At 43.5% G+C, this 27,497-nt stretch overlaps 1 protein-coding gene across 2 annotated transcripts in view; it reads left to right on the top strand.

Annotated features, from left to right (window-relative positions):
- SNAP25 (synaptosome associated protein 25) overlaps nucleotides 1–27,497 on the top strand; it is a 222,448-nt gene that overhangs the window by 115,459 nt on the left and 79,492 nt on the right. For both annotated transcript variants that reach the window (XM_082252321.1, XM_082252320.1), the window contains exons 2-3: nucleotides 645–770; nucleotides 11,070–11,111. In XM_082252321.1, coding sequence (XP_082108447.1) covers nucleotides 699–770; nucleotides 11,070–11,111 — 114 coding nt within the window. In that variant the 5' untranslated portion in view covers nucleotides 645–698. The remainder of the gene's footprint in view (nucleotides 1–644; nucleotides 771–11,069; nucleotides 11,112–27,497) is intronic.

Genomic DNA, 27,497 nt, shown 5'->3' with positions numbered 1-27,497 from the left:
TGATATGGATAAAGTTTGGATGATGTGTCATTTAATGGCACCCGGATCTTGGTGATCGGGTGGCTTACAGTGTTTCATATTTGTTATATTTTAAATATTTATTTATGTTTTTATTACAAATAATAAATGGCCGCGGCCTAAAAAATTTTTATTCCAACAAAAAGAAAGGTGTGGTGTCAGTTATTTATTTTAGTATAATTATAAGTTTAAGGGTGATCCTGGATACTACCCCATATTGTTACATGCAGTTTGGATTGATGAACAGCCATGTGAATATTTTCTAGCTACACTCCGATCCAATATATAATACCTTTTTTTTCAGGTTCAGTTAAAATGGAGTGAGGGAAACTAGATTCGACCAAGAGTATGGTAGAAGGTCTGCCTTGAATATAAAGCATGATGAAGCTGTAAATAGTAATAGTAACAATTTTTTAGTAAGGGGAATTCCACCCGCAATTGGTCAATCAGTTTCAAACCGTAGTCATAAAAACAACTGGGAACTACACTCCTTAATGATAGAAGTTCACCACATCCTATGTACAGTGTATTCTTAAATACATTGCTTTATTACCAATTAAGGATATCTTCTAACATGATTGTTGATTTTTAAATATAAAAATGTATTTATCTCTGTTACTTTACAGGTCTGAGGTTGCACATTTCAAGTTCCCCAACCCCAAAACACACATCCAATCACAATGGCTGACGACGCTGACATGCGCAATGAGCTCGAAGAGATGCAACGGCGTGCAGACCAGCTGGCCGATGAGGTGAGTGTTATGTTTTATATGACTTCTCTTTCGGTACATACACTGGTTTATTATTATAGCCTCTAGCTTCCATATATAGAAGAAATAAAAGGTATGGCCAGCTTATGTCCACCTTAGGTCACCATTGACATTTTTAAAATTCTAGTTGCTGGTCTGTTTCAGGCTTCTGACTCACTGACCCAGAACAAGTATGCAGCAAGTAAAGGCAGAGTGTAGCCAGAACTCTTAATCTCTAGATTTAAGCCCCGTACACACTTACCGAATGTCGGCCGAATGATCGGCCGTCTTTTGTCCGGTGCTGTCCTGTCAGCTGAAAAGTGCAAAAGACTGCACACGAATTTTGTCGGCCAACAACAGCCGACTGCAGAAGTGATGTCATGGGATGGTTAACTTTCCGTGTGTTTTTTCTTGTCTGAGCATGCCCAGTCTTGCTAATCTGCTGTTTGTTGGCCGAATTCTGTACTGACTGGCAAACAATCGGCCGTTCTGGTGACGGCCAACAAAAATTTTATAGCCTGCACACCAGATTCTGTTCGGCCGAAAAGTCGCTGTCGGTTGTCAGAAGCATCATACTAACAAACCGACAATCGGCCGATCGTTCGGCGGCCGAATATTTACGGCCGACAATCGCTACGTGTATACGGGGCTTTACTCTAACTTAGCGACTCACACATAGGCAATGGCAGTCTGTTTTTCTCACAGTACAAAATTCCTTCAAAGATTTTGCTGAAAAATATCTTGCTTGCCTTCATGTCAAGCAGGGACAGGGCTGCTGTTAGAAATCGCGGGGCCCCGTACAGACTACCTGGCAGGGCCCCCTCAAGAAAATATTAAAGATATATTTAGCTAAAATTACAACAAAATCACTATTAGCAGACACAAATATAACATAACTCGCATAATTCCTGCTAAATCTAAAAAAAAAAACTATGTTAAATAAAAAAGATGAGATGAGAAAAATATACAGGCTGGGCAGTTGGAGCTCAGTGATCAGAGAGACAGAGAGAGAGAAACAAAGTTACAATTTACAAATAAACGCCTGAGCAGAGATAAGTGCTGGGAGGGGGATTAGTGAGGGACAACTGTCTCTTTCTCAACAGATAAAAGCTGATAGCAGGGAGAGGGACAGAGATCAGATTCAGGTGCTGGAGGAAGATTTCTGTATTTGTTGTCCATCACTAATCCCCCTCTCTGTGTGGGCCCCCCCTGTGAGCTCGGGCCCCCTACAAGAGGGCTGGTGGCCCCCCCCCCTATCAGCGGCCCTGAGCAGGGATATTGGTTGGTAAAACGAGTTTTGGATTAAGACGGCATTGCTTTCATATACAGTAGTTATCCCAAAAATGTGTGTGTCCTGCCTCAGCAACCCCTGAGCGACACTTACCTGTCCATGATCCATGGAGACCATAGGCTGCCTTCCCACTAGTGGGACTTGTCATGGGACTGTGGACACATAAAGTCGCATGACAAGTTGCAGCCCGTTGATTTAAATGGCAACCATTACAATCTATGCGTCTTAATGTTGTAGCGACTTTGAAAAGGTTCTTGCTCTACTTTGATGTGACTTTCTTGTGACTTGAGTGCCAGAGTGTAAAGCTGCATCAAAGTCTCACTCTGAGTCACACTAGTAGGAACAAAGTTAAAAACTCAGTTGAAAACCCAGAGTATTCCATGCAGTTCTGAAGTCCACCAACTAACAAAACTACAATGTTAGGCCCCTTTCACACAGGCGGACCGTCCAGATCCGCCTGTCTGTTTTTTTTTGCGGATCTGAATGGTCCGCCCATGCATCTCTATGGGGGATCGGATGTCAGCGGAATGGAAACCCTATTTTCCATCTGTCCAGCGGATCGGATGAGAACGGACCGACGGTCCGTTCCCATCCGATTTCCCCCATAGAGATGCATGGGGAACTGACAGTTGTGTCTCCGCACACAGCGCAGAGACACAGCTGTCATCCTCCTGCTCAGCGGGGGGAATCGGCGGCTCGATCCCCCGCTGAGAAAAACGGAATCCGTCCGACGGACGGATAGTGTGAAAGGGGCCTTAAAGTGTTGTAACCAACTAATACCAATAGAGGCTTCTATTGTAACTGCTTCTTCCTAGCCACAATTGAGTTAGGATTTTCAATGAAAACCTTCACCTTGAGGTCACCGGATCTGCACAGTCTCTACACAGAATGCTTTCTGTACACTTTACTGTACAATTGCACTTTATTTGTTTCTATGAGAAGGCCATCAACTATTGAGACCATGGGGGTGAATTGCTGAAGGGAAAAAGGTTTTTTACTTTGGAAGGGAATTTGCCCTAGAACCTGGTGAATGTTGTGAGGTTTAACTTTGCAAAGAATACCAGTAATTGGTATGATGGGATAATGGAAGTCAACAGAGATTCACCTCTTTCACTAAGCCCTGGGGCAAATCCCCTTGCGAAGAGGGACTTCCCTTGCAAATAGTGCCGCCTTTAGTAAAGCAACGCCAATATTCAACAGCATTCCCATTAGAATATATACTGTAGGTTATTTATTGTGCATGCACAGGCCAGATGGAATACTTTCCCAAGAGAAGCTAAATGCCTGCATGGATTCACATATTCATTCGGTTCTTTAGAGTATAGGGACTGAAAGTGAACACGTGAGGTGGGATGTCAGTACAAATCAAAGGACCCATAGCAAAATTTTAATTGGGCTCCCAAATTGCCAACCAGTTATTGACCTTTCTTTGCTGCTTCTTGCATTGGTGATCAGTGACTTATGCCCTGTACACACTATCAGATTATCTGAAGACTTTTGTCTTCAGATTTACCTTTTCTATGTAGTGCAAGGGCCTGCCGGATTGCATACAAATTGAAAGTGTTTAGGTTTGACCTCATATTATATGGTTTTGGTAAGTCTGCAGACAAAAGTCTTCAGATAATCTGATAGTGTGTACAGGGCATTAATTTATGGGCCTGATAGCAGACTCCTTTACCATATTACATTTTAGATGAGCCCATAAGATTTTTTAAGGCCAATGCACCCCTACTTATAGCCATGAACACTGGGTACTTGTCTACAGCTGAGCACAGTCATATCATGCACAGGACTTTCTGTTTTTGTAAGGCTGGCCATACATGGATGATACAAAGAAACAACAGATTCCTCCATACATACAAGTGAGGTGGATGGAGGAATCCCGCCCATTATATTATTGTATTCTGGCAGCAGGGACTGATCAAGGGAAAATGTTATAACAAGCTGGTTCTAGAGAAGTAAGTCATTGGGCCTATACCCATAGCTGCTGCATTTGCTGCTATGACTATAGGAACTCTCTTGGGATAAAGGTAAAAATATGGGAGACGTTATCACTGACTTGTATTTGAAGGTGCAAATATAGGGGCTGTCATCATCATCAACTTGGCTTCCGCAACTGTTGTGTATTTGGCTAAAACAAGCATGTAGCCAGTAAAGTAGTACACGTCTGTACTTCTATTTCATATCCATGTTTCAAATCAGTGATTCCCTAGGATCTAGATGACATTCCGTAATTTTGCACCTTTAAAAAGAAACCAGTAATGTGTTATTTCTGTCTTCATGGGTTCACTTGGACATATGATAAACCAAATTTTTAATGGTCTTTTGCCTATAACAAAGACAAACTGTCCCTATAACATGTCTGTTAAATAATTAAAAATCTGATTGGGCCATAGAGACCATTTTATCAACACCTATTGACTTTTCCTGATATGACTTTTCACCTTTACAATACGTAAACTAGTAATAAGCCAGAGTAATCAATAGACCTAATTACTAAAAAGGACAATGCTATCTAGGTGCCTCAATTTAATGCTGTGTAGTTTTCCAATATTGTCCTTTTTTAAAAAGCCTTACTATTGGGCCACAAGGGCCATCTCCAAAGCCTGCCTAAAAAACTCTCACTGAGGACACTGGGACACTCTAAGGGCCGGTTCACACTAATGCAATGCCAGATATTGCATGTGATTTACACCACACTGCTGTGCAGATCACATGCGATGTCTGTGCAATGCGAATTCAGCCATACAAACTGTATGGCTGAATTTGCATCACATTGGGACCAAACTCGTGCAGGACCCTTTTTTGTTCGCACCCGAATCGGATCACATGGGTGTTTAGAAAATCATGCTGTGTTTTGCAAACTGATTGCGGGGTGTCATTAACGTAACATACACTCCGCAATCAGTTCGCATGAGCAGGTTGCGATTTTGATGCAGTGCGAATTTTCAGTGAATTCGGCCCTAAGGCTGGGTTCACACTATTGTGATGTTAGACATCGCATGTGAATTGCACTCCACTGCTGTGCAGATCACATGCGATGTCTGTGCGATGCGAATTCAGCCATACAGATTGTATGGCTAAATGTGCATCACATTCGCACCAAAATGCTGCAGGACCCTTTTTTCTGGTCTGCACTGGAATCAGATGGCATAGGTGTTCACAGCCATGCGATCCGATTCCTGCACCCTTTGGCAGTTCGCACTGCGATCTGCGAAGCGACCCATTGATGTCATTAACTTTGTGTTGACACCCACAGCAGTTTGCATAGGGTAGTGGGAACTGCCTGCCAGAGACCAGCAATGTGGGAACCCACACTGGAATCACGCTGGTTCCCGCATCACAATAGTGTGAACCCAGCCTGAGAACCGGTTCACACTGGTGTGATGCGGGAATCCTGTGAATCCACTGCGGGTTCCCGAATCGCACCCGACTTGCAGCCAGTTCACACTGCCAAATGCGAACTGCTGGGAGCGTCAATACAAAGTTAAAGACACCCCCAGATTATTTCGCATATCGCAGTGCGAACGATAGAACAACCATGCGCTCCGATTCTGGTGCGGACCAAAAAAAGGGTCCTGCGAGACTTTGGTCCGAATGCGATGCAAATTCAGTCATGCAATCTGTATGGCTGAATTTGCATCGCACAGACATCGCATGTGATTTGCATAGCAGTGCGGTGCGGTGCGAATCACATGCGATGTCTCACATTGCATATGTGTGAACCGGCACTGAATGTTGTGATCTTGCTCTCGGCTTCCAGGTTTAAACCTGTGCTTCCACATTGCAAACTCCAGCATGCGCATATGCGAGTTTGAAATGCGGAAGTTTGTTCACTCCAAGGATGCCATACTGCAGAGCAGTTTTTTTTTTCCAGTACACTGGGGCTTCCAGACGACATAGCTTGATTTCCTGAGAAAGTGAACTTATCCTTTAAATTATTTTTATTACAATAACAGATAACTAAAAAAATTGCAGTGTTAGGCCCGTACACACGTAGCGATTGTCGGCCGTAAATATTCGGCCAACATCCGATCGGCCGATTGTCGTTTTGTTAGTATGATGCTTCCGACAACCGACTGCGACTTTTCGGCCGAACAGAATCTGGTGTGCATGCTTTAAAATTTTTGTTGGCCAACACCAGAACGGCCGATTGTTCGCCAGTCAGTACAGAATTCGGCCGACAAACAGCAGATTAGCAAGACTGGGCATGCTCAGAGAAGAAAAAACACACGGAAAGTTAACCATCACATGACATCACTTCTGCAGTCGGCTGTTGTAGGCCAACAAAATTCGTGTGCAGTCTTTAGCACTTCTCAACCGACAGGACAGCACCGGACAAAAGACGGCCGATCGTTCGGCCGACAATCGCTACGTGTGTACGGGGCTTTACACACCATCCTGCTTGTGTGTATATCTGCCATTCATGAGTGTTCATTATTGTATGTGCAGTGTGTCATTCAGCTCTTTCCCAACCCTCACCTGACTCCTCTTCCATCTGTCTCTTCCCAGCTGTTTGATGTAAATAGATAGATACAACACGCTCTATACATGTGGCAGGTGAAGCGGGATGACATAGGCAGGGATGTGTTTGCTAAACATGAATTTCACTTTTCAGGTTCTTTTGGCTCCTTTTGTTTCTCCCTCAAAGAATGTCTCTAGTTCAGTAGTGTGGTGGGGATCAATGCTAACCATTCATGGCTCAATTTTAAATCGATTTCTGCTGGATTGTCTGATATTCGATCCATGGATTGATCAGCACCATCCGGCTCAACGAAAGTCGATCAAAAAACTGAGCTGGGTAGAAAATTGTCAGCCGAACAGTGACTGCATCCTATCAGATGCACTGTTCTGGCATTCAGACAGTGTGTGAGTCCCGGTTCACACTATTGCGATGCGGGAACACTGCGAAATATACAGCGTGTTCCCGCATCGCATCCGCAAAACAAGCAGTTCACACTGCCATATGCGATACGCTGGGGGTGTCAATTTAAAGTTAACGACACCCCCAGATCAGATCGCATATCGCAGTGCAATCTGACAGTTCGCACAGAATCGGATCGCACTAGTGTGAACCACCATGTGATCCAATTCTGCTGCGGACCAAAAAAAGGGTCCTGTGCGAGTTAACTGCGATTGCGGTGCAAATTCAGCCATACAAACTGTATGGCTGAATTTGCACCGCACAGAAATCGCATGTGATTTTAGGAGCAGTGCGCTCCGAATCATATGCAATGTCTGTGATCGCATAAGTGTGAACTGGCACTGAGGAAGAATCTCTGTTAGTTGTTTTTTTACACCAGGGTCATAAGCAGCAATGAAAACCTGACAGGTTCCATCTTTACAAAACATAAAGCACAGCTGAACCCTCTTTATTCATTACTGTGATGCAACCAGGCAGGTAGAACAGAGGAGAGTCTCATGCTGGCAATAGATATAGCGATTTTCTTTCTAGTTGTAGGAAAGAAAATCACTCGATTCCCTCATCAACACAGTCAGTGTTGATGGGGAATCTCTCCCACGGAGCCATTGTGTTCTCTTGGCAAGGGGAGCCGTCCCCACCAGGAGAACACAGTAAATATTGCTAGCAGCTGTAATGGTTGCTAGCAATAATCGCATGTAAAATCCGACAGGCTGGTTGTACTCAAGTTGATAGTTTCGATGAATTTAGGTACATTGAGGCCTGCCCATACATGGTTTGAATTTCAGCCAGTCCCTGCTGAACCAGCAGAGATTCGAATCGCCTATGGCCGGCTTAACTCTGTAACATACCCTCTCCCGAAACACTGCTACTGCTCAGGGAGCGAGAGCGATGTTGATTAGAACAGTGTTCACTGGGGCATGGTGGAGAGTTTGTGTGTGAGAGCAAGGGTTCGACATTCCAATTTGGGTAATACAGGGTTTTTGAACCCTCGCTTCAAAACTGATAAAAAAAAACTAGTAAAAACGAGTAAATAAAACTCACATTTATCACTGTACGTGTATCTTGACTGCAAAATACAGTAATAAAATAGGAGGGCTCAATTAGGCTTTAAAAGAAAAAAAAAATTGACAGGAGTTGGGTTTAATGTAGAACTATAGGGAAAACCTTTTTGTTTTTAAATTTTGGATAGAGTAAAATAATGAACACTCATGAATGGCAGATATCAAGACAAGCAATATTATGTGTAACACTTCAATTTTTTGAGATATAACCCCTGTTACTTTATTTCTTTCCATCTGTGCCCCTTTGGGAGATTTACTTTCACTTCCTGTCCAATAGCCAAAACAGGAAGTGAGAGGAAATCCCTGCATATTCTTGGGGATCCCCAGGGCCATCAGAACTAGTGTCCCTATTGGAAGATTTCTCTTCTATTACTTTTCTGGGGACAACCCAAACTTTGGGTTTTCTTTTACTTTCACTTTCAATGATAATGGTAAACAAGACAAATAGAGAGGGTGAATCTCCCTAACAGGGGCACAGACAGCAATAAAAACTGACAGGGGTTCTAATCCATCTCCTCTCTATCCAAAACTAAAGAAAAAGTTTTGCCTTTAGTTATACTTTAAAGCCCCGTACACACGCATCGAAAATTGGTAGGGAATTTTCGGCCAACGTCCGATCTGTCGATTTTCGGCTTGTTAGTATGATGCTTCCGACAACCAACTCCGACTTTTCGGCCGAAAAAAATATGGTGTGCAGGCTATAAAATTTTTGTTGGCTGTCAACACAACGGCCGATTTTCGTGCAGTCAGTACAGATTTCGACAGGGAAAAATCTGATGAGCAAGTCTGGGCATGCTCAGTGTAGAAAAAACACAAAGAAAACAAACCAACACATGACATCACTACTGAAGTAGAATTTTGTTGGCCGAGAAAATTCGTGTGCAGTCTAGAGCACATTCCAACCAACAAAAAAACACTCTGGACAAAAGTCGGACGATCGGTCGGCCGATAATCGTTGCGTGTGTACGAGGCAAAACTCTTTTTACTGCAGCAGGGTGGCTCTCCTGCGCAAACCGACGTAGGTCTACGTCGGTCACGCGCAGGAAGCTAGGGGCCGCTGGCGGCGCGCTCCCGCCTTCACTCGGCAGCGGGGAAGCCAATGCACGGGTCAGGTGACTCCGATTGCCGTCTGACACCCGCGATTGTTCCCCGCTGAGAGAGAAGGACGGTCAGCTGTTGTAAACACAGCCAATCGTTCTTCTCCCTGACATGATTACAGAGTTCGTGTGATCCTTCTATATAGGATCACATGTCTCTATGGTCATTTCACAAGCCACGCCCCCCACAGTTAGAACCACTCCCCTATGCTCACATTTAACTCATTGATCACCCATAGGGTTAACCCCCTTCCCTGCCAGTGTCATTATTACTGTAACAGTGCATATTTTTAGCACTGATTACTGTAGTAATATCACTGGTACCCCCAAAAGTTTCAAAAATTTCAGTTAGGGGTCTGATCTGTCCGCCGCAATGTCGCAGTCCCGCAAAAAATCGCAGATCGCTGCCATTACTAGTAAAAAAAAAAAACAATAAAAATTACATAAATCTGTGCTGTAATTAGTAGACTTAGTAAGTAACTTTTGCGCAAACCAGTAGTTAGTTAGTAACTTTTGCGCAAACCAATCAAAATACGCTTATTGCAATTTTTTTTACCAAAATTTTTTTTTACCAAAAAATATGTAGCAGAAAACAAATTGGCCTATAATGTTAAAAAATTTTGATTTTTACTTTTTTTTTTGAGAATGTCATATAGCAGAATGTAAAAAATATTGCTTTTTTTTTTTTTTCAAAATTGTCACTATATTTTTGTTTATCGCGCAAAAAATAAAAATCGCACAGGTGATCAAATACCACCAAAAGAAAGCTCTATTTATGGGAAAAAAAAGACATACATTTAATGTGGGTACAGCTTCGCACAACCGCGCAATTGTCCATTAAAATAACGCAGTGCCGAATCGCAAAATATAGCCTGGTCATTAAGGGGGCAAATCCTTCCGGTCTTAAAGGGGTTAACATTTTGCTAAAACCTTTGGTATTAGTATTTGGTATTTGGTATTGGTATTAGTACTGCTTCGTCCTTGAAGAAGGGGGGTACACCCCAAAAACTTGTTTTAAAATGTGGATGTTAGTGCAAAAAAAAAAGTATCACGAACAGTACTCGATTGCTTTGGTAGCCCAAAGTAAGAGGTCCCCATCTGAAGTAACAGAAATTATGGGAAAGAAAGAAGATTCATTTGTAATATTTCAGAAGCTTTGTCTTTAAGAAAGAGAAATAGATTGTTTACTTTCCTGTAGATCTGAAAATGAAAACTAAATGCATAACTTTATTTTTAGTTTTGGATAGAGTGAAAGGGAATTAGAACACATCAGGTTTTTATTGCTGTCTTTGCCCCTATTAGAGAAATGCACCCTCTATATTTGCCTTGTTTACTGTTATCATCCAAAGTGAAAGTAAAAGAAAATGCCAAATTTTGAGTTGTCCCCAGAAAAGTTATAGAGGGGAAATCTTCCAATGGGGATACTAGTTTGGTGACCTGGATGGTCCCAAGAGATTCCCCTACAGCGCAGGAATTTCCTCTCACTTCCTGTTTTGGTTATGGGACAGAAAGTGAAGGTAAATCCCCCTGATGGGACACAGAGGGTAAAAGAAAACTGACAGGGGTTATAACCGTTATTTACTCTATCCAAAACGAAAAAAAAAAAATGTTTAGCCTATTTTTATACTTTAAATCTACCAAACTGTTGCTTATTTGGGGCATTTTTAATATCAAACAATTACAGAGGGGCTACCAAGAAAAAGAAAAATACGCTTGTCTGTGTTGCCTAAGCTTGTCTAGTATTGATGCTGCTGATTCTTTCACCATTCCAGTGGCCCAGAGAAGCACTGAACCCCCCCCCCCCCCACACACACACACACCCCACCCTCCTCATCTGTTTGTAAGGCTGGTTTAAAATAAAGTCATGACAACATTTATTTCTATCAGTATCTTTCTTATGATAAAAGTATCTATCTTTTTCTTTTTCAGTCACTGGAAAGCACCCGCCGAATGCTACAGTATGTTGAAGGGGTAAGAAAATGATTTTTCTTTTCTGCAGATTATAACATGCACGTCATCTGAGACATTTAATCATTAACCTTCCTAATATGGATACACATTAAAAAAACAACACAATGCTATTTTATATCTTTATCGTGGAGTAAATTTGGAAATTAGAGTTAATAGCATTTAGCATTTATAAATGAATAATATATCTGTAAAAGGCTTTGGAGTCTCTCGATTAGTGAGTCATGATGTTTATACATATTTGCGCACATTGTCTATTTTTACATAACCTGTGGTCTAATGTATTACATATAATCCACTTTAGATAACCATTAGCTTTTCAGCTTACATAAAATTGTATTAGCTGAGAACACATTTACGTGTGTACAGATGTGTTGTTTTATGACTGCTGCATTACATTTTATACTTCAGACCAGTAAGATTTATCAAACTGGGTATAACTGTGGAATAACTTAGAGGGTCACATCTTGGCCCCACCAACAATAGCTAGGCCTGGAAATTTAGCTCAATAAGGACCCTATAGACCAGCCTTTCTCAAAATTTTCACCTCAACAAAAAGGAACCCTTAAAATAACGTTCAGGTCTCAGGGAACCCCTGCTAAAAAATACTATATCTATAACTCATGATTCATTAGTGTCATGGTCAGTGGGAAGAATGCTCCTTACACTTGTGAATACTGTGAAGAATTACCCCCTACAGATGGCTAAAAAGATCAATGGGATCATTGAGAAGCTGAAAAGCAGAAATTGCTCATTGCTCAAGGAACCCCTAGCAACCTCTGGATGGAACCCTGGTTGAGAAACCCTGCTCTAGACCATCTATTACCTGCCAACTCGTCTAGATGTGATTTAGAAGAACCTATTGCTTTTTTTTTTTAATGTAGCAGTATTTCCAGGCCTTGAGCCTGATGTGGGTCTGTCATTGTTACCAGAGACACTTCCAACACATTTAATTTGTGAGCCCAAGTGTGAGAATTGAGACAATGACCATTCCGGCATCTTTGGTTGGTTTTTTTTATTGTATTTTGGGGATGGGAGAAGGGAATGAGTGGGATACTCCTCTGGCTCAACTAGGTTAACTGGGACTTTATACAAAAATGCCCGGTTGTGCTGTCTTGACGCCAACTGAATGCCGACCAGCGCTTCCTGGCGCTTGAAGATACTGTTATGCTGAACTTGTGCTGGAACTTCGACTTTAACTTATTCGTTAAAGAGGAAGTAAACCCTCCTCTGACACTTTTCCCTATAGGTAAGCCTATGATAAGGCTTACCTATAGGTACTGTAAATATCTCCTAAACATACGTATACCGTTTAGGAGATATTTACCTTAGATGCATCCAGTGACGTCACTGGCGCATGCGCTCTGAAGGAACGACCGATCGTGCAGTTCCTTCAGAGCCCCGTGCCGTGACTGTCGGCTCCCGCGCGCGTGCGCGGGAGTTACGTCACCGCGGCTCCGGCCAATCAGATGGCCGGATGCCGCGATCCCGGAAAACGGGCGACTAGACATGTCGACCGTCATCCAGCTAAGCGGGCGGCACGGCGGGGGCTCGTTCTAAGGTAAGTATTTCATAATGAGCTAGTATGCGATGCATACTAGCTCATTATGTGTTTCTCTTGCAGGGTGAAGAAGAAAAAAAAAAATAGTTTACAACCTCTTTAACTCAGAAGATCCAGGACTGTAGAACACTTGACTCCTGACACTCAGTTTAGCTCAAAAGTCACTGAACAGCTTTCCCCCAGCCCTTCACTGGCTGAGGTAGCTCCTTGTCACTGCTTGTGCCACTGCAACTCTTTTAACTCTGTACACTACACACTGTACACTGACTCTTCAGGACCCAACCACTGGCGCCCCCCTCTAACACTTCAGGGTCCTCTGACTAGGTACCCCCTTTACAGCTAGCTGACTCCTGGATCCCTGGAGCCTTCTCTGGAGTGGTCCCCTTTACACTTGGCAGACCCCAGTTCACAGTGCTCACGACCTTGGCAGGCTTTCCTGGAACTTAACCCCTCTTCCTCCACTGGTCCTCGGTACACCGGATCCCCTCTGCAGCTCAACTCAGCATTTTCTGGATTCCCAGGCAGCCACCCGAGACACCTGATCCTTCTGACAGGAGGAGAGACAGCCGCACTCTCCCTCCTGGGACTCTGATCCCGCCAAAGACGCTGCGTCATGCGTTCCCCTCAAACATATACCAACTGCCAGAAATCCGAATCTGCCTTCTGGGGTAGATACAGACCTGAATGTATCTCTGATTGGATTTCCTCCACTGCCCAATGAGAATGCTCTCATGAAGCCAGTGGGGAGACTCCCCTCTCAGCAGACACACCTGGGAGACATGACAGCCCAGCTGAAATGATGGCTCTGCTGTTAGGCAGCCAAGGCCCACTATACGTTTTCCTAGCACCTACCCTGTAGGGTGCTACATAAATAATAAAAGTTTCCTGCAAATTAGGCCTCAAAATATTCATCTCTCTGGCAGGCAGGAAGTTTGAACTCCACTGCTTTCCAGTGATACAGCCTCAAAGCATAGTCTTCAGCACTCCTGGGAGTATTGATTACCTTCTTCCCTGGCCACCCACTGTGGTTCTATCTGCCGGTCCTAGGTCAATAGTGACACAGAGGCTGCTGGGAGGAACCCTTAAGCACAGTGGTGTGATGTAAAGATTCTGCTGAAGGCTGTTCAGACTTGTTGCCAGATGGAGCATTTAGAGGTTTTTAATTACAGATGACCATTAATATATTTTTTTTTTCGTTTAAAGTGACAGAGACTTCTTTAGTTTCATATACAGTAGATAACAACAGAGAATGTGATTGTTACACACATTGCCTATACCAACTGTTGGGAATATAGAGAAGGCTTCTATTAGGAGGGCATGGGAGAGGGTAGAATGTTGATCCTTGTCCAAGTGTCCTGGAACTAACACAACATAATGTAGGACTAAAGCTGAATCTTGACTATATGGCTTCAAATGTATACAGCTTATGGCCCTGGAATCCTAAGAAATATATTTTTTTCTATTTCAGCCAGGTAAATATAAAATATTACTGTACATGTGTAGATTTTGTTTTCCTGTCTCTATCCTAGCAGGTGCAGCTTTAGGTCCTTTTTACATTCTTTAGTTTCTCATTACTTCTAGTAAAATGCCTGTTAGCTTAGCTCAAGATTAAATTTACACACATAAGTGACTCTTACCACGAGATTGAAGAGGAATTTTTAGGAGCAATTTGTGGTTGTCAACATCCCAAATATGTACAAGCAATGAAAAGGAAACCCTCATAAGTGGGACTTTAACAACAACAACAACAACAGGGTTATTTGCTGAAGTATAGCACTCAAATGGTGTCATGTAATAAAAAATTAACAAAATCTTTATTGTTGACAAAACCATTCAAGATAAAAACATTAAACAGCAAAGATACAAAAGCTATTCATATTTTATGTTAGATATACAACATTCCCACCAAATGTGGGTCACAGCTTGAGATAGTTCCCAAAATGTAGATACCCACCGCATTTCGAGAACGGTATATCTCTGCTCTTCTTCAGAGGTATAGATAAACCTATGATTTCTCCCTGAAGAAGAGCAGAGATATAGTGTTCCCGAAACACGTTGGGTATTTACATTTTGGGAACTATCTCAAGCTGTGACCCACATTTGATGGGAATATTGTATATCTAATATAAAATATGAATAGCCTTTGTATCTTTGCTATTTAATGTTTTTATCTTGAATGTTTTGGTCAATAATTAAGTTTTTGCTACTTTTATATTACATGACACTATTTTGACTGCTATATTTTTGCACATAAACCTGATGCTGTTAAAGTCCCACTCATGAGGGTTTCCTTTTTATTGCTTACCACAAGATTCATCCTCTTCTCCTCAATTTAGTGCTCCGGGAAATCCTTCACATCTCATACACCCTGTATTAAAAAATGTAGTGGTAAAACTAAAAATGTATATAAAAAAAAATCAAATATTGCTTGAACCACTTTATGACCACTGATTGTGTGTATATATATATATATATATATATATATATATATATATATATATATATATATATATTACTGTACGTCCTCATCAGGAAGTTGCAGCTGCAGCCATGATCTTGAAATTGTTAAACTGCAAAGGTTTTTAAAGGGTCACCTATGGATAATTTATTGTGCCATAGTTTGTTCCCATTCCAGGTGGTTAAAAACATAAGCTTAAAGTGGTTGTAAACATTTTCATATACCCAGTTAGGTAACCATCCCCAGGTGATACGCAGAGATGAAACAAATCCTGCTACAAACGTTGTGCTTGTTTATCTGCAGTCTTCTCTTCTCTACATCTGTTCAAAGGCCAGAATTAATACAACTTGTCTGAGCTGTCAGAAAAAAAGGGCCTCAGAGCTGAAATTACACTCTGCACAGCTCAGTGAGGAGATCTGTGAGAGCTGATTGGAGGGAAGTGAAGGGACCCCCCCATACAGCACACAGTAACAGAGCTGTGGCTGTCAATCTGCTGGAAATCCCTCTCCTGTCACCTTTTTTCTCTTGGTGTCTTAAAAACTTGTCTGAAGTAATTCATACTGATAGCAAAGGAATGAAGCAGCAGGCAGAAATGACACTTAGTACTCTTAATTGAAAGAAGTACACACTATAGAGGGGTATGCTTTGTTCATATTTCAAGGTTTAAAAACACTTTAAAGCCAAGTCAAACTCCCAGTTTACATAAACTAAATTAATTTAATTTGCATGTCTTAGGCAGGACATAGATGATGTGATCTTCTTTCCTGTAACCATGTGCCGCTGACTGTGTTGATGGGGGAATCTCTCCTGTAGACCTATTGTGTTCTCCTGGCGGGGGAGGGAGAGCATCCCGGGTTGTCCCTGCCAGGAGAAGACAGTCATTTTTGCTAGCGGCTCTACTAGATTGCATGTAAAAATTCAACATGCTGGCTGTACCCAAGTTAATTGATGGATCGACTTGGCTACAATATCTGCCAGTCCCCGCTGAACCAGCCAAAATGTAAACCTTCTATGGTCAGCTTTAGGCAACTCCTGTGTAGCACAGACTCCAGACTGGGCTGGCTGTTTGGTCCCAGGTTCCATTCCCTGACATGGCAGCCAGACACACAGTAGCTCACAGTCACTTAAGTCAGAAAACAAGCCATCAATGTATTTTTGTGATCTGTTTGCTGGATTACCTTGGACAGGGTGAGGGTAGGCCTTGGGATACAAAATAACTGGCAAAAGTGCAACAGAGGACACTAAAGCTGATCTGCTCCTTCAGAGTGTAACTAACTACTTGAATGTGAAGGTAAATTAACTTCAATACAGGAACTCGTCAACGGGAGTATGGTCCTGAATGAACTGTAATGACCTCTCCCAAAAGTGGCAAGGGAAGTCTCTAGGATCCTTAAGTACTCACTGTGCCCCAGGTACTGTAAAGCCCCCTGCTAGTACCAGCCAGTCTCTGTACTTGGTGCATGCAGCCTGGATCCCCTGTAAAGCTTTCTGCACTGCCTAAGGATGATCTGGATGGAGGTCCCCGAGCCCTACCTGTAGTTGGGACTCCAAAAAGGATCACTTCAGTTCTGTAGCTGGCCTCCCAGGGGTGCCTCAGCCCCCAGGCTGGGTCCTACTCGCCCAGGAACAAGAGAAAGCTGTTCTAGGTCCCAGCCTATTTATACCCCTCTCAGCCCTATGCTGATTACTCACTCTTCTGACCAGGGATTATCTAACAAGTCATGAATATAGAGACCAAGGTCAAACTGTCCCACCCACTATATCCTAACATTCAGCGGGATGCAGGGGAAAATAGCTGAGCTTGCACCAGCAGAATCCAGAACAGACACGAACGAACGATCACTGCTCTCCCTGGCTACAAACCCCCCCCCCCCCCCGAAATGTACCTAAATGCTAGCAGCCTACTAGAAGGGCCCTATACCTTTAGGCTGAAGTGTAACATCCCAGGTGCTTTCCTTCACTGACTCTCCCCAGTGCTGGCAGCACTCATGCAGCCGCAGACTATGACACTCCCACCACCATGCTTGACTCTAGTCAAGACACACTTGTCTTTGCACTCATTACCTGGTTGCCGCCACACACGTTTGACACCATCTGAACCAAATAAGTTTATCTTGGTCTCATCAGACCACTGGACATGGTTCCAGTAATCAATCCATGTCCTTAGTCTGCTTGTCTTCAGCAAACTGTTTGTGGGCTTTCTTGTGCATCATCTTTAGAAGAGGCTTCCTTCTGGGACGACAGCCATGCAGACCCATTTGGAGCAGTGTGCGCCATTTGGTCTGAGCACTGACAGGCTGCCCCCCCAACCCTTAAACCTCTGCAGCAATGCTTGCAGCACTCATACGTCTATTTCCCAAAGATAACCTCTGGATATGACGCTGAGCACGTGCACTCAGCTTCTTTGGTCGACTTTGGCGAGGCCTGTTCTGAGTGGAACCTGTCCTGTCAAACCGCTGTATGGTCTTGGCCACCGTGCTGCAGCTCAGTTTCAGGGTCTTGTAAATCTTCTTATAGCCTAGGCCATCCTTATGTACAATTCTTTTTTTTAGATCCTCAGAGAGTTCTTTGCCATGAGGTGCCATGTTGAACTTCCAGTGACTAGTATGAGAGAGTGAGAGCGATAACACCAAATTTAACACACCTGCTCCCCATTCACACCTGACACCTTGTAACACTAACGAGTCACATGACACTGGAGAGGGAAAATGGCTAATTGGGCCCAGTTTGGACATTTTCACTTAGGGGTGTACTCACTTTTGTTGCCAGCGGTTTAGACATTAATGGCTGTGTGTTATTTTGAGGGGACAGCAAATTTACACTGTTATACAAGCTGTACACTCACTACTTTACATTGTAGCAAAGTGTCATTTCTTCAGTATTGTCACATATTTACAAAAATGTGTTTGTGTGTGTGGGGGGGGGGGGCATAATCACTTTTGTGAGATCCTGTAAATCTAAAGGGAATTGAATAGGAAAATTGTATAATGTATGGCAAGCTTAGACTGTGGCTGATTTTAGTAGAAAACAAGGCAAGGCTTTGCAAACTCTTTGTTTTGATGTGCCTGAAATATATTTAGCTTAATTAAACTTAAAAAAAAAAATGAAGGTTGCATTATCAGTGGTGCACTGATACAGAACACCAACGTACAGTAAATAGGACTCAAAATAAAACTGACTCCAAGCTATTGTAGTTGCTTTAAAATATATATGAGTCCCATGGGATGAAAGTTGTATACTATGGCACTTACTTGTTTTGTTTAGGACCGCTTCTCATTTCTGTCTTTGCTGTTTGACCATTTCGTAGAAATGCCAGAGGTTTTTATTTTTCTAAGTGGGCTATGACCATGCAGAAAAGACCCTGCTGCAGATTTGGCCACCTCGATTTGCTTTTGCATTGTCATCTTTTGTTGGTGCTTTGATGCTCAACCCGTCTTTGGGCCCCTACTGTATGTCTTCTGTAATATTATCTCTCTGCTGAGATAATGTAATGTTGGGTTGGAATTATAAATAGAATTTTTGAGTCACAACACTCGGTGACACAGTTGGGTCGTTGGAAATTTTCACTTTTAATCGGTGACTTTAAACCACAATGTCTTGTCTGCATAATGTTTATGAGTCTCTGGGCTGTCGACACTTTTTCTTAGCGTCTTGCATTACCGTAGGACATGTCATTGTGTCAGTGCACATCTTTATCTTAGTCATTTTTACTCAGAGATACACAGTCATTATATGTACGGTATTTTGCATGCATACTTATAACTTAAAATGCAATTCCAATTTAAAAGAAATAAATAAATAAAAAGTAGTCCAGCATATTTTAAAATTTAAAAAAAAAATCAGATTTCTCAACCCATTGCTACGTGGTTGAGGATAGGACGTTTTCCCCATTGAAAGATGCCAAGCATTCTTTAACCCACTTCCTGTGAGCCCAGATCATTATGGAAACACCCTCTGGAGGGTGCATCATCACATTGCCCTGGGTACTGATGTCATTAGGTCCACCTACTTATGACACTGGGGAGGAGATATGGGAGGGCCCTGGGACATCATATGACCAGTCAGAAGACTGTTTTTAGATTAATAGGGGACATGTGAGGATAGAATTATAAGAACGGACTTGTGTTTTAAAAATTAAGGATTTGAGGTTTTCATCCTTTTCCTTCCTTCGCTTTTTAGTGAGTCACTGAACTAGAACGAGCATAAGGCTAAGATGATAAGTCTCAAATGACATCTGGCCTGGTTTGTTCAAGTCAGTAATTCCTTTAAAATTGAATTCTATTTTTTAAAAACCAAATTACCTTTATACTTTCATCTCCAAGTCATCTGTACTGTATATGTTGTAGGGCTTTTATAGCAAATTATTACCATAACTGTGTAAGTAGTAAGATAGGACATTCCTTTTTCTTTATACAGTAAATAAGTTCTACTTGCCTTTACCATAGACCAGAGATTCCCAAAGTATGGCCCTGCAGTTGTTTAAGAACTACAATTCCCATCATGCCTAGTCATGTCTGTGAATGTCAGAGTTTTACAATGCCTCATGGGATGTGTAGTTCTGCTACAGCTGCAGGGCCGTAGTTTGGAAATCCCTGCCATAGACACATGATCTGTCCCAGCACTATAATAAAATAAAAAAAAAGCATCCTAAGTATCCCTTTTGGGCCAGCCATAGACGGAGCAAATTTCTTTCCTGCAACCCTGGGTTGCGAGAAAGAAATTAGCTAGATTTCTGCATAAACACAATGTTGACAGGATAATCCCTCCTGCGGAGCCATTGAAATCACCCCCACCGGGAGAAGACAGCCATTATTGCTAGTGGCCTTAACAACTGCTAGCAATAGTCGCATGTAAAATCCAGCAGGCTGCTTGTACCCAAGTTGATCAATCGATCAAGTTGGAAACATTCAGCTTGCCCATACATGGTTCGAATGTCAGCCGATTTCTGCTGAACTGGCTGACATTCAAACCGTCTATGGCCGGCTTTAGATTGGTGATGGTAACTTAAAAATTATTCAAATGTAGCTCCCCACACTTCCAGAGGGCCGCACAATGGCAGCACATTTTTGTGTATTAAGTTGCATTGCATCGAGTTAGGCATTAGGAAAGCATGGGCTGTAACACCTCAGTGCATTTTGACCCTGTTGCATTTTTGCAGCATACCACAATGCACATGGAAGAGAAGATGGTAGTAAAACAAGCACCCATCATTGGTGTGTATGGCAGTAATAGTAACTCCCAACATTGTTATCAGTGGCTGCAATGATAACCCACAGCTTTCGTGTCAGTGGGTGCAGCAAGAACCCACAGCATTGTTTTCAATGACTGCATAAATACCCCTAAGCATTAGTGTCAGTAATTGCTAAAATAACCCCCAGCATTGGTATCATGGGTGCATCAAGAAACCTCCAGCATTGGTGTCATTGATTGCAGTAATAACTCCCAGCATTGTTATCAGTGGATGCAATAACTGTCAGCATTGTTGTCAGTAGACGCAATAATAAATCCCAGTATTGGTTTCAGTGACTGCAATAATAACCCCCATCAGTGGCAGTACTAACAAACTCCCCCTCCCCAAGATTGAGGGACCATTGGCAGTGATGTTACCCCCCCCCCCCCCATTGCACTAGTGATCAGTAGCAGTGCAGTTTTACCTCCACACACACCTTTACGCACCTACACACACAGGTGATCAGTGGCATTATTTTTTAACCAACTACTCCCTGCTTTCCATTGGTGGTCACTAAGCTGTTTTATGTGAACACCCTCTATTGATTGGTGATCCGTGTACATTATATTTTAATCCCTCTTAACATTTTGCTCCCGCGCTACTTCTCTCTCTGTTCCGCATCCAGCCAGGACTATATAAATACTGTTGGGCAAAGATCACTTCACCTGAAAGTATCAGCTTTGTTTCAGTGCTTAGTACTTTAACACAGTCTTCCAGCTGAACAAGCTGCCACTCTTGGTGGGCCCATGACATTGTGAGCTTCACAAAGAACAGGCGGATGATGTGTTGGGTACCAGGGCTTTAGATGAGCAGCACCAGGGCTTTTTTTTCTCAGAGAATAGGTACAGGAACTCCCCCTTCTGAGCCACTTCTCATCTTTGCCCCCTACTCACCTTCAAGCACCATCCCTTGGTTCCACCCACCTCCCAGTATTGTCCCTTTTAGAGAATACAAAACCGAGTATCTTTTTGTGGTGCTAAGTCATTTGTACAGAATTTGTTGCAGCCAGCAGCAATAGACCCTTCCCAGCAACAATAGTTTTCCTCAACAACAATGGACCCCAACAACAATACTGTAGACCGTGGCAGCAACAACAATTTTCCCAGATGTCTGCCCAGAATCAATAGACTCTCCAGCAGCCAGCCACAATAGACCTCTCCCTCAACATTAGATCCCTTCCAGCAACAATTTACCCCCCAGCAACATACTCCCAACCAGCAACAATAGATCCCTCCCCAGCAACAATAGATCTGCCATAATAATATTAGATGCCCCCAGCAACAGTAGATCTATTCCAGCAACAATTGACCCCCAAGCAACATAAGCCCCAGCAACAATAGATCCACCACCAGCAACAATAATAGACCTCCCCAGCAACAATAGACTGCCATGCAAAAATAGATCTTCTTCAGAAACAATAGATTCCCTAGCAGCCATGGACCCTCCAGCACCCCTTACCATTACATACATTCAGTGCTGGAACTGCGTTCCCTCGCATTCCCACTGAAAAAAAAGCCCAGATCAGCACTATATTTGATTATCTTACCAGAGAAGAGATTCGCAGTTCAGTGAAATTAGGGATATGTTGTGAACTTATTGCACACAAGAATAATAAAAAAGTGAAGACTGTATTTATTGAAAAAAACATGGTTATTGTTTATGATACCCAAGCTAAATGTTGTCTGGTTAGGGTTTCGATCCAAATAAAGCTAAACTCTAAGCAAACAGATAAGTACACAGATGAAATACAGATATGGGAGCTGGTATACCTACTAGGGATAGACCGATTATCGGCAAGGCAGATATATCGGTGGCCGATATGCACTTTCCCAAATATATCGATATCAACCCCGGAACTGGCCGATATCGCCAATATTTTTGTGACGTCATTCTGCCTTCTTAGGCCACCTCCCTTGCCTTGGACAGCCTCGTCTGGAGTCGGGACTAGTCTCGTGAGAGTGTATCACAGCCATACACCCACCCACAGCAGCCCGGTGACAGCCAGCCACCCACATCCACAGGCCCACCCACAGGCTCTGTACCAGCCAGCCACCCACAGACCCTGTACCAGCCAGCCACAGGTATTGTACCAGCCAGCCAGCCACCCACAGGCCCCGTACCAGCCAGCCACCCACAGCCCCTGTGCCAGCCACCCACCCACCACAGGGTGCCAGCCAGCCAGCCACCCACCACAGGGTGCCACACAGCCAGCCACCCACCACAATGTGCCAGACAGCCAGCCATCCACCACAGGGTGCCAGCAAGCCAGCCACCCACTACAGGGAGCCAGCAAGCAAGCCAGCCACCCACCACAGGGTGCCAGCAAGCAAGCCAGCCACCCACCACAGGGAACCAGCCAGCCACCCTGCCAGCCAGCCACCCACCCACCACAGGGTGCCAGCAAGCCAGCCATTAAGCATTTAACAAAAATTAACATTTTCAGTACCAGATTTGTGTCAAAAATTGTCTTTATTTTTCAAAACTTTAAATGTACAAAATATCGGCCGATACCGATACGTTGTAACCAAAATATCGGTATCAGCCCTGAAAAAAACATATCGGTCTATCCCTAATGCCTACAAAAGAGTCTTTTAGGAAAGGAGAAGTAGCAGACTGTTAAACTTACCTCCCTTTCACTCTGCTTTCTTTCTTGATACCAGCATGTTCCTTGTTAGCACATGAGCACTACAGCACATCTGAATGGCTTCTTGCGTTGTTTCTCCTTCTCCCAGTCTGAGCTCTGATGTACAGTGGATTACAAGAGGCAGAAACCAAGTCAAATCAGGATACACTGCTTGCAATTAAAAATAAATGTAATGAAGTATTAGCAAATATAAAGCTGCATTAATTACATTTTTATTTGATATTTTGGGCACTGGTTCTCAAAAAGATATCGGGGAACTTGAGAAAGTGAATAGAAGGGGAACCAAACTGATAAGAGGCATGGAGGAGCTCAGCTATGAGAAAAGATTAGAGGAACTGAATTTATTCTCTCTTGAGAAGAGGAGATTAAGGGGGAATATGATCAACATGTACAAATACATAAGAGGTCCATATAGTAAACTTGGTTTCTGCCTCTTGTAATCCACTGTGAATCAGAACTCAGAACTGTATATTCCAAATGAGGTCTTCCTAATGATTTGTACAGGGGCAAAATGATATCTCTCTCTCTGCAGTCCATACCTCTCCTAACACAAGAAAGGATTTTGCTTGCTTTGGAAAACTGCAGCTTGGCATTGCATGCTATTATTAAGCTTATGATCTACCAGAACACCCAGATCCTTCTCCGCTATGGATTCCCCCAGTTCTACTCCCCCTAGTATGTATGATGGGTGCAAATTCTATCCCCCAAGTGCCTAACTTTACATTTATCAACATTAAACCTCATCTGCCACATAGTTGCCCAATTAAACAGTGCATTGAAGTCGGCTTGTAAATTGGAGACATCCTGTAAAGAAATTATTCCACTGCATAGCTTGGTGCCATCTGCAAAAACTGAAAAAGTACTTTTAATCCCAGACCCTATATCATTTATAAATATACTAAGTAAGGGTTCCAACATTAAACCTTGGGGTACACCACTGATAACCTTAGACCAGTGATGGCGAACCTTGGCACCCCAGATGTTTTGGAACTACAATTCCCATGATGCTCAACTACACCGCAGAATGCATGAGCATCATGGGAAATGTAGTTCCAAAACATCTGGGGTGCCAAGGTTCGCCATCACTGCCTTAGACCATTCAGAGTAAGAATCATTAACCACTACTCTCTGAATTATATCTTTTAGTCAATTTTCTAACCATTTACAAAATGATCTTTCCAAGCCTATAGACTTTACCTTACACATTAGCCGTGTGTGGGGAACTGTGTCAAACGCTTTTGCAAAATCCAAGTATACTATGTCCACAGCCACCCCTCTGTCCAAGGTTTTACCTAAGCCAATCCATTGGTACTATTCCAGTCATTAAATAGCCCCTAAAAATTAGAAACAATGACTTTGAAATGCCAGAGCTCAAATCTAACAATTCAACATCTGTATTTAGGATGTAACAAACTGCCCCTACCCTCCTTGAGAGCATGTGGGGGTTCTTCTCCCCCCACAGCAGCTGTCACTTTTGAAATCAGCATAGCGGCACAGGGCACAGGACTCTGCCTGCACATCTATGTTGTTCATTCAAAGAGATATGTGAATAAATAAACTGCAAGGCCCATCTGCTACCAGTGCAGATGGACTTGTAGTTATCAGTGGAGGACAAGTGTGATAATCACCGTACTCGTAGTTCATTTAGACTTCCTCTAGCTCTGCAATCGAAAGCCTGAACCTCGGTATGGACATCAAGCTTGGATGCAAGAGTCTGCAGGACACTGGCACAGCGGCGTACCAACGGGGGGTGCGGGGGGGCGGCCCGCCCCAGGGGTGTCAGGCCGGCCTGCATCTCAGTGTGAAGGCAGCTGCAGTGGCAGCTCCTTCAATCCGCGCTGCTCGCAGGGGCGGCGGCCGGCGGGAAGAAGGTGAGCAGGCTCGTGTGTGTGACTGGATAGGAGAGGGGATGGCACAGCTGCATATAGAGAAATGAATCTTTCCGTATTCCTCCTGCAGCCGCCGAATGGCTGATTCTCCTCTCCCTCCTGCAGGCATTCAGCAGCAGCAGGAGGAATATGGAAAGATCAATTCATCTATATGCAGCTGTCCCATCCCATCTCCTATACAACTTCTTTTGCCCCCCCCCCAGTGCTCTCCAGCCCCCCCCAGTGCTCTTAATATCCCCCCTGCTCTTAACACCCCCCCAGTGCTCTTAACATCCCCCCTGCTCTTAACACCCCCCCCCAGTGCTCTTAACACTCCCCCCTGCTCTTAACATCCCCCCTGCTCTTAACACTCCGCTTGTGCTCTTAACACCCCCCTTGTGCTCTTAACACCCCCCTGTGCTCTTAACACCCCCCCTGTGCTCTTAACACCCCCCCCTGTGCTCTTAACCCCCCCCAGTGCTCTTGGCCTCCCCCAGTGCTCTTGGCCTCCCCCAGTGCTCTTGCCCCCCCAGTGCTCCTTAGCCCCCCCAGTGCTCTTTTGCCCCCCATGCTCTTTAGCCCCCCAGTGCTCTTTAGCCCCCCCCGGTGCTCTTCAGCTCCCCAAAGTGCTTTTCATCTCCCCCTATGCTCTCTTGCTCCCCCAGTGCTCTCCACCCACCTGTGCTCCCTGGCTCCCCCCTCAGTGATTTGCAGTTCCCCCCTCGCCCCATGCCCTCCATCCTCCTGTTTTTCCCTGTCCCCTCCAGTGCTCTCCACCCCCTGCAATGCTTTTCAAACCCCTCTTAATTCTTTCCAGTACCCCCCCCCCACGCCCTTCAGCTCCTCCAGTGCTCTCTGCTTGCCCTGTGCTCTTTGGCCCCCTAGTGTTCTTCTATCTTTTGTATCATGTCTGCAGTCTCTGACCATCTCTTGTATCATGTCCTCAGTCTCTGACCATCTCTTGGATAATGTCCTCAGTCTCTGACCATCTCTTTGATCATGTTCTCAGTCTCGGACCATCTTTTGGATCATGTCCTCAGTCTCTGATCATCTTTTGGATCATGTCCGCAGTCTCTGACCATCTCTTGTATCACATCTGCAGTGTCTGACCACCTACTGTATCATGTCCGCAGTTTCTGATCATCTCTTGTATCACGTCCGCAGTCTCTGATTATCTTTAGTATCACGTCTGCAGTGTCTGACCATCTCTTGTATCATGTCTGTAGTCTCTGACCATCTCCTGTATCATGTCTGCAGTCTCTGACCATCTCCTGTATCATGTCTGCAGTCTCTGACCATCTCCTGTATCATGTCTGTAGTCTCTGGCCATCTCCTGGATCATGTCTGTAGTCTCTGACCATCTCTTGTATCATGTCCTCAGTCTCTAAACCATCTCTTGTATCATGTCCTCAGTCTCTGACCATCTCTTGTATCATGTCCTCAGTCTATGACCATCTCTTGTATCATGTCCTCAGTCTCTGACCATCTCCTGTATCATGTCCTCAGTCTCTGACCATCTCCTGTATGTTATCTGCAGTCTCTGACCATCTCTAGTATCCCGTCCGTAGTCTCTCACCATCTCTTGTATCATGTCCTCAGTCTCTGATTTCTCTTGTATTAGGTCCATAGTCTCTGACCATCTCTTGTATCATGTCCTCAGTCTCTGACCATCTCTTGTATCATGTCCTCAGTCTCTGACCATCTGCTGTATCATGTCTGCAGTCTCTGACCATCTCTTGTATCATGTCCACAGTCTCTGACCATCTCTTGTATCATGTCTGCAGTCTCTGACCATCTCTTGTATCATGTCCTCAGTCTCTGACCATCTCTTGTATCATGTTCTCAGTCTCTGATTATCTCCTGTACCATGTCCGCTGTCTCTGACCATCTCCTTTAGCATGTCTCCAATCTCTTACTCAAACTTAAACACATTGATAATAGTATTAGCTATCTGTTTATTCCAAAGGTTGGACTGGGCAGGGGAGGCAGAGAGTGCAAAAGGGGGAACTGTGATTAGAGAGACGGGGGGCAGACTGCAAAGGGCACTGTGATAGGGGGGCTGTGAAATTTGTGCAATAAATATTCTTGGAAACATTACAAATTTTTGCGGGTGTTTTTACATTTTAAAATGGGGGGGGGGGTGCCAGATATAGGATCCGCCCCGGGTGCCAAATGCTCTAGGTACGCCACTGCACTGGCATTGTATCTGGAATCCACTTATTTCAGGTGCAATGCTTTACAAGCTGCTATGGAAAAAAATAATAAATGCAAATTTTTTTTGCATATGCAATATATGTTTTAGTTTTTTTATTGTCTAAAAGATGGGCTTAACCTTTAAATGTTACTGAGGTTACCTGCCCGCTAGTAGGCAGAAAAAAAATCCAGAAGCCTAAATCCTGCAAGAAATAGCCATTTATCTATTTCTGGGAAAAGATTCAGTAGAGTTTTGGATATACTGTATTAGGCTTTTTGCACACTGCAGCTTAAAGAAAGCTCAGTACAGCTTTTTTTTTTTTTTACATAGCTAAAATACAACCCATTCATTGTAATGTGCCTATGCACACAGGCGCATAAACGAGCGCTGTGCATTCAGTAAAAACAAAATAGAAAAATCTGCATTTTTTGGGC

This window comes from Pelophylax lessonae (genome assembly GCF_965119305.1).
Source record: "Pelophylax lessonae genome assembly, chromosome: 3".
Taxonomy (NCBI): domain Eukaryota; kingdom Metazoa; phylum Chordata; class Amphibia; order Anura; family Ranidae; genus Pelophylax; species Pelophylax lessonae.
This window is presented reverse-complemented; position numbering and strand designations above follow the sequence as displayed.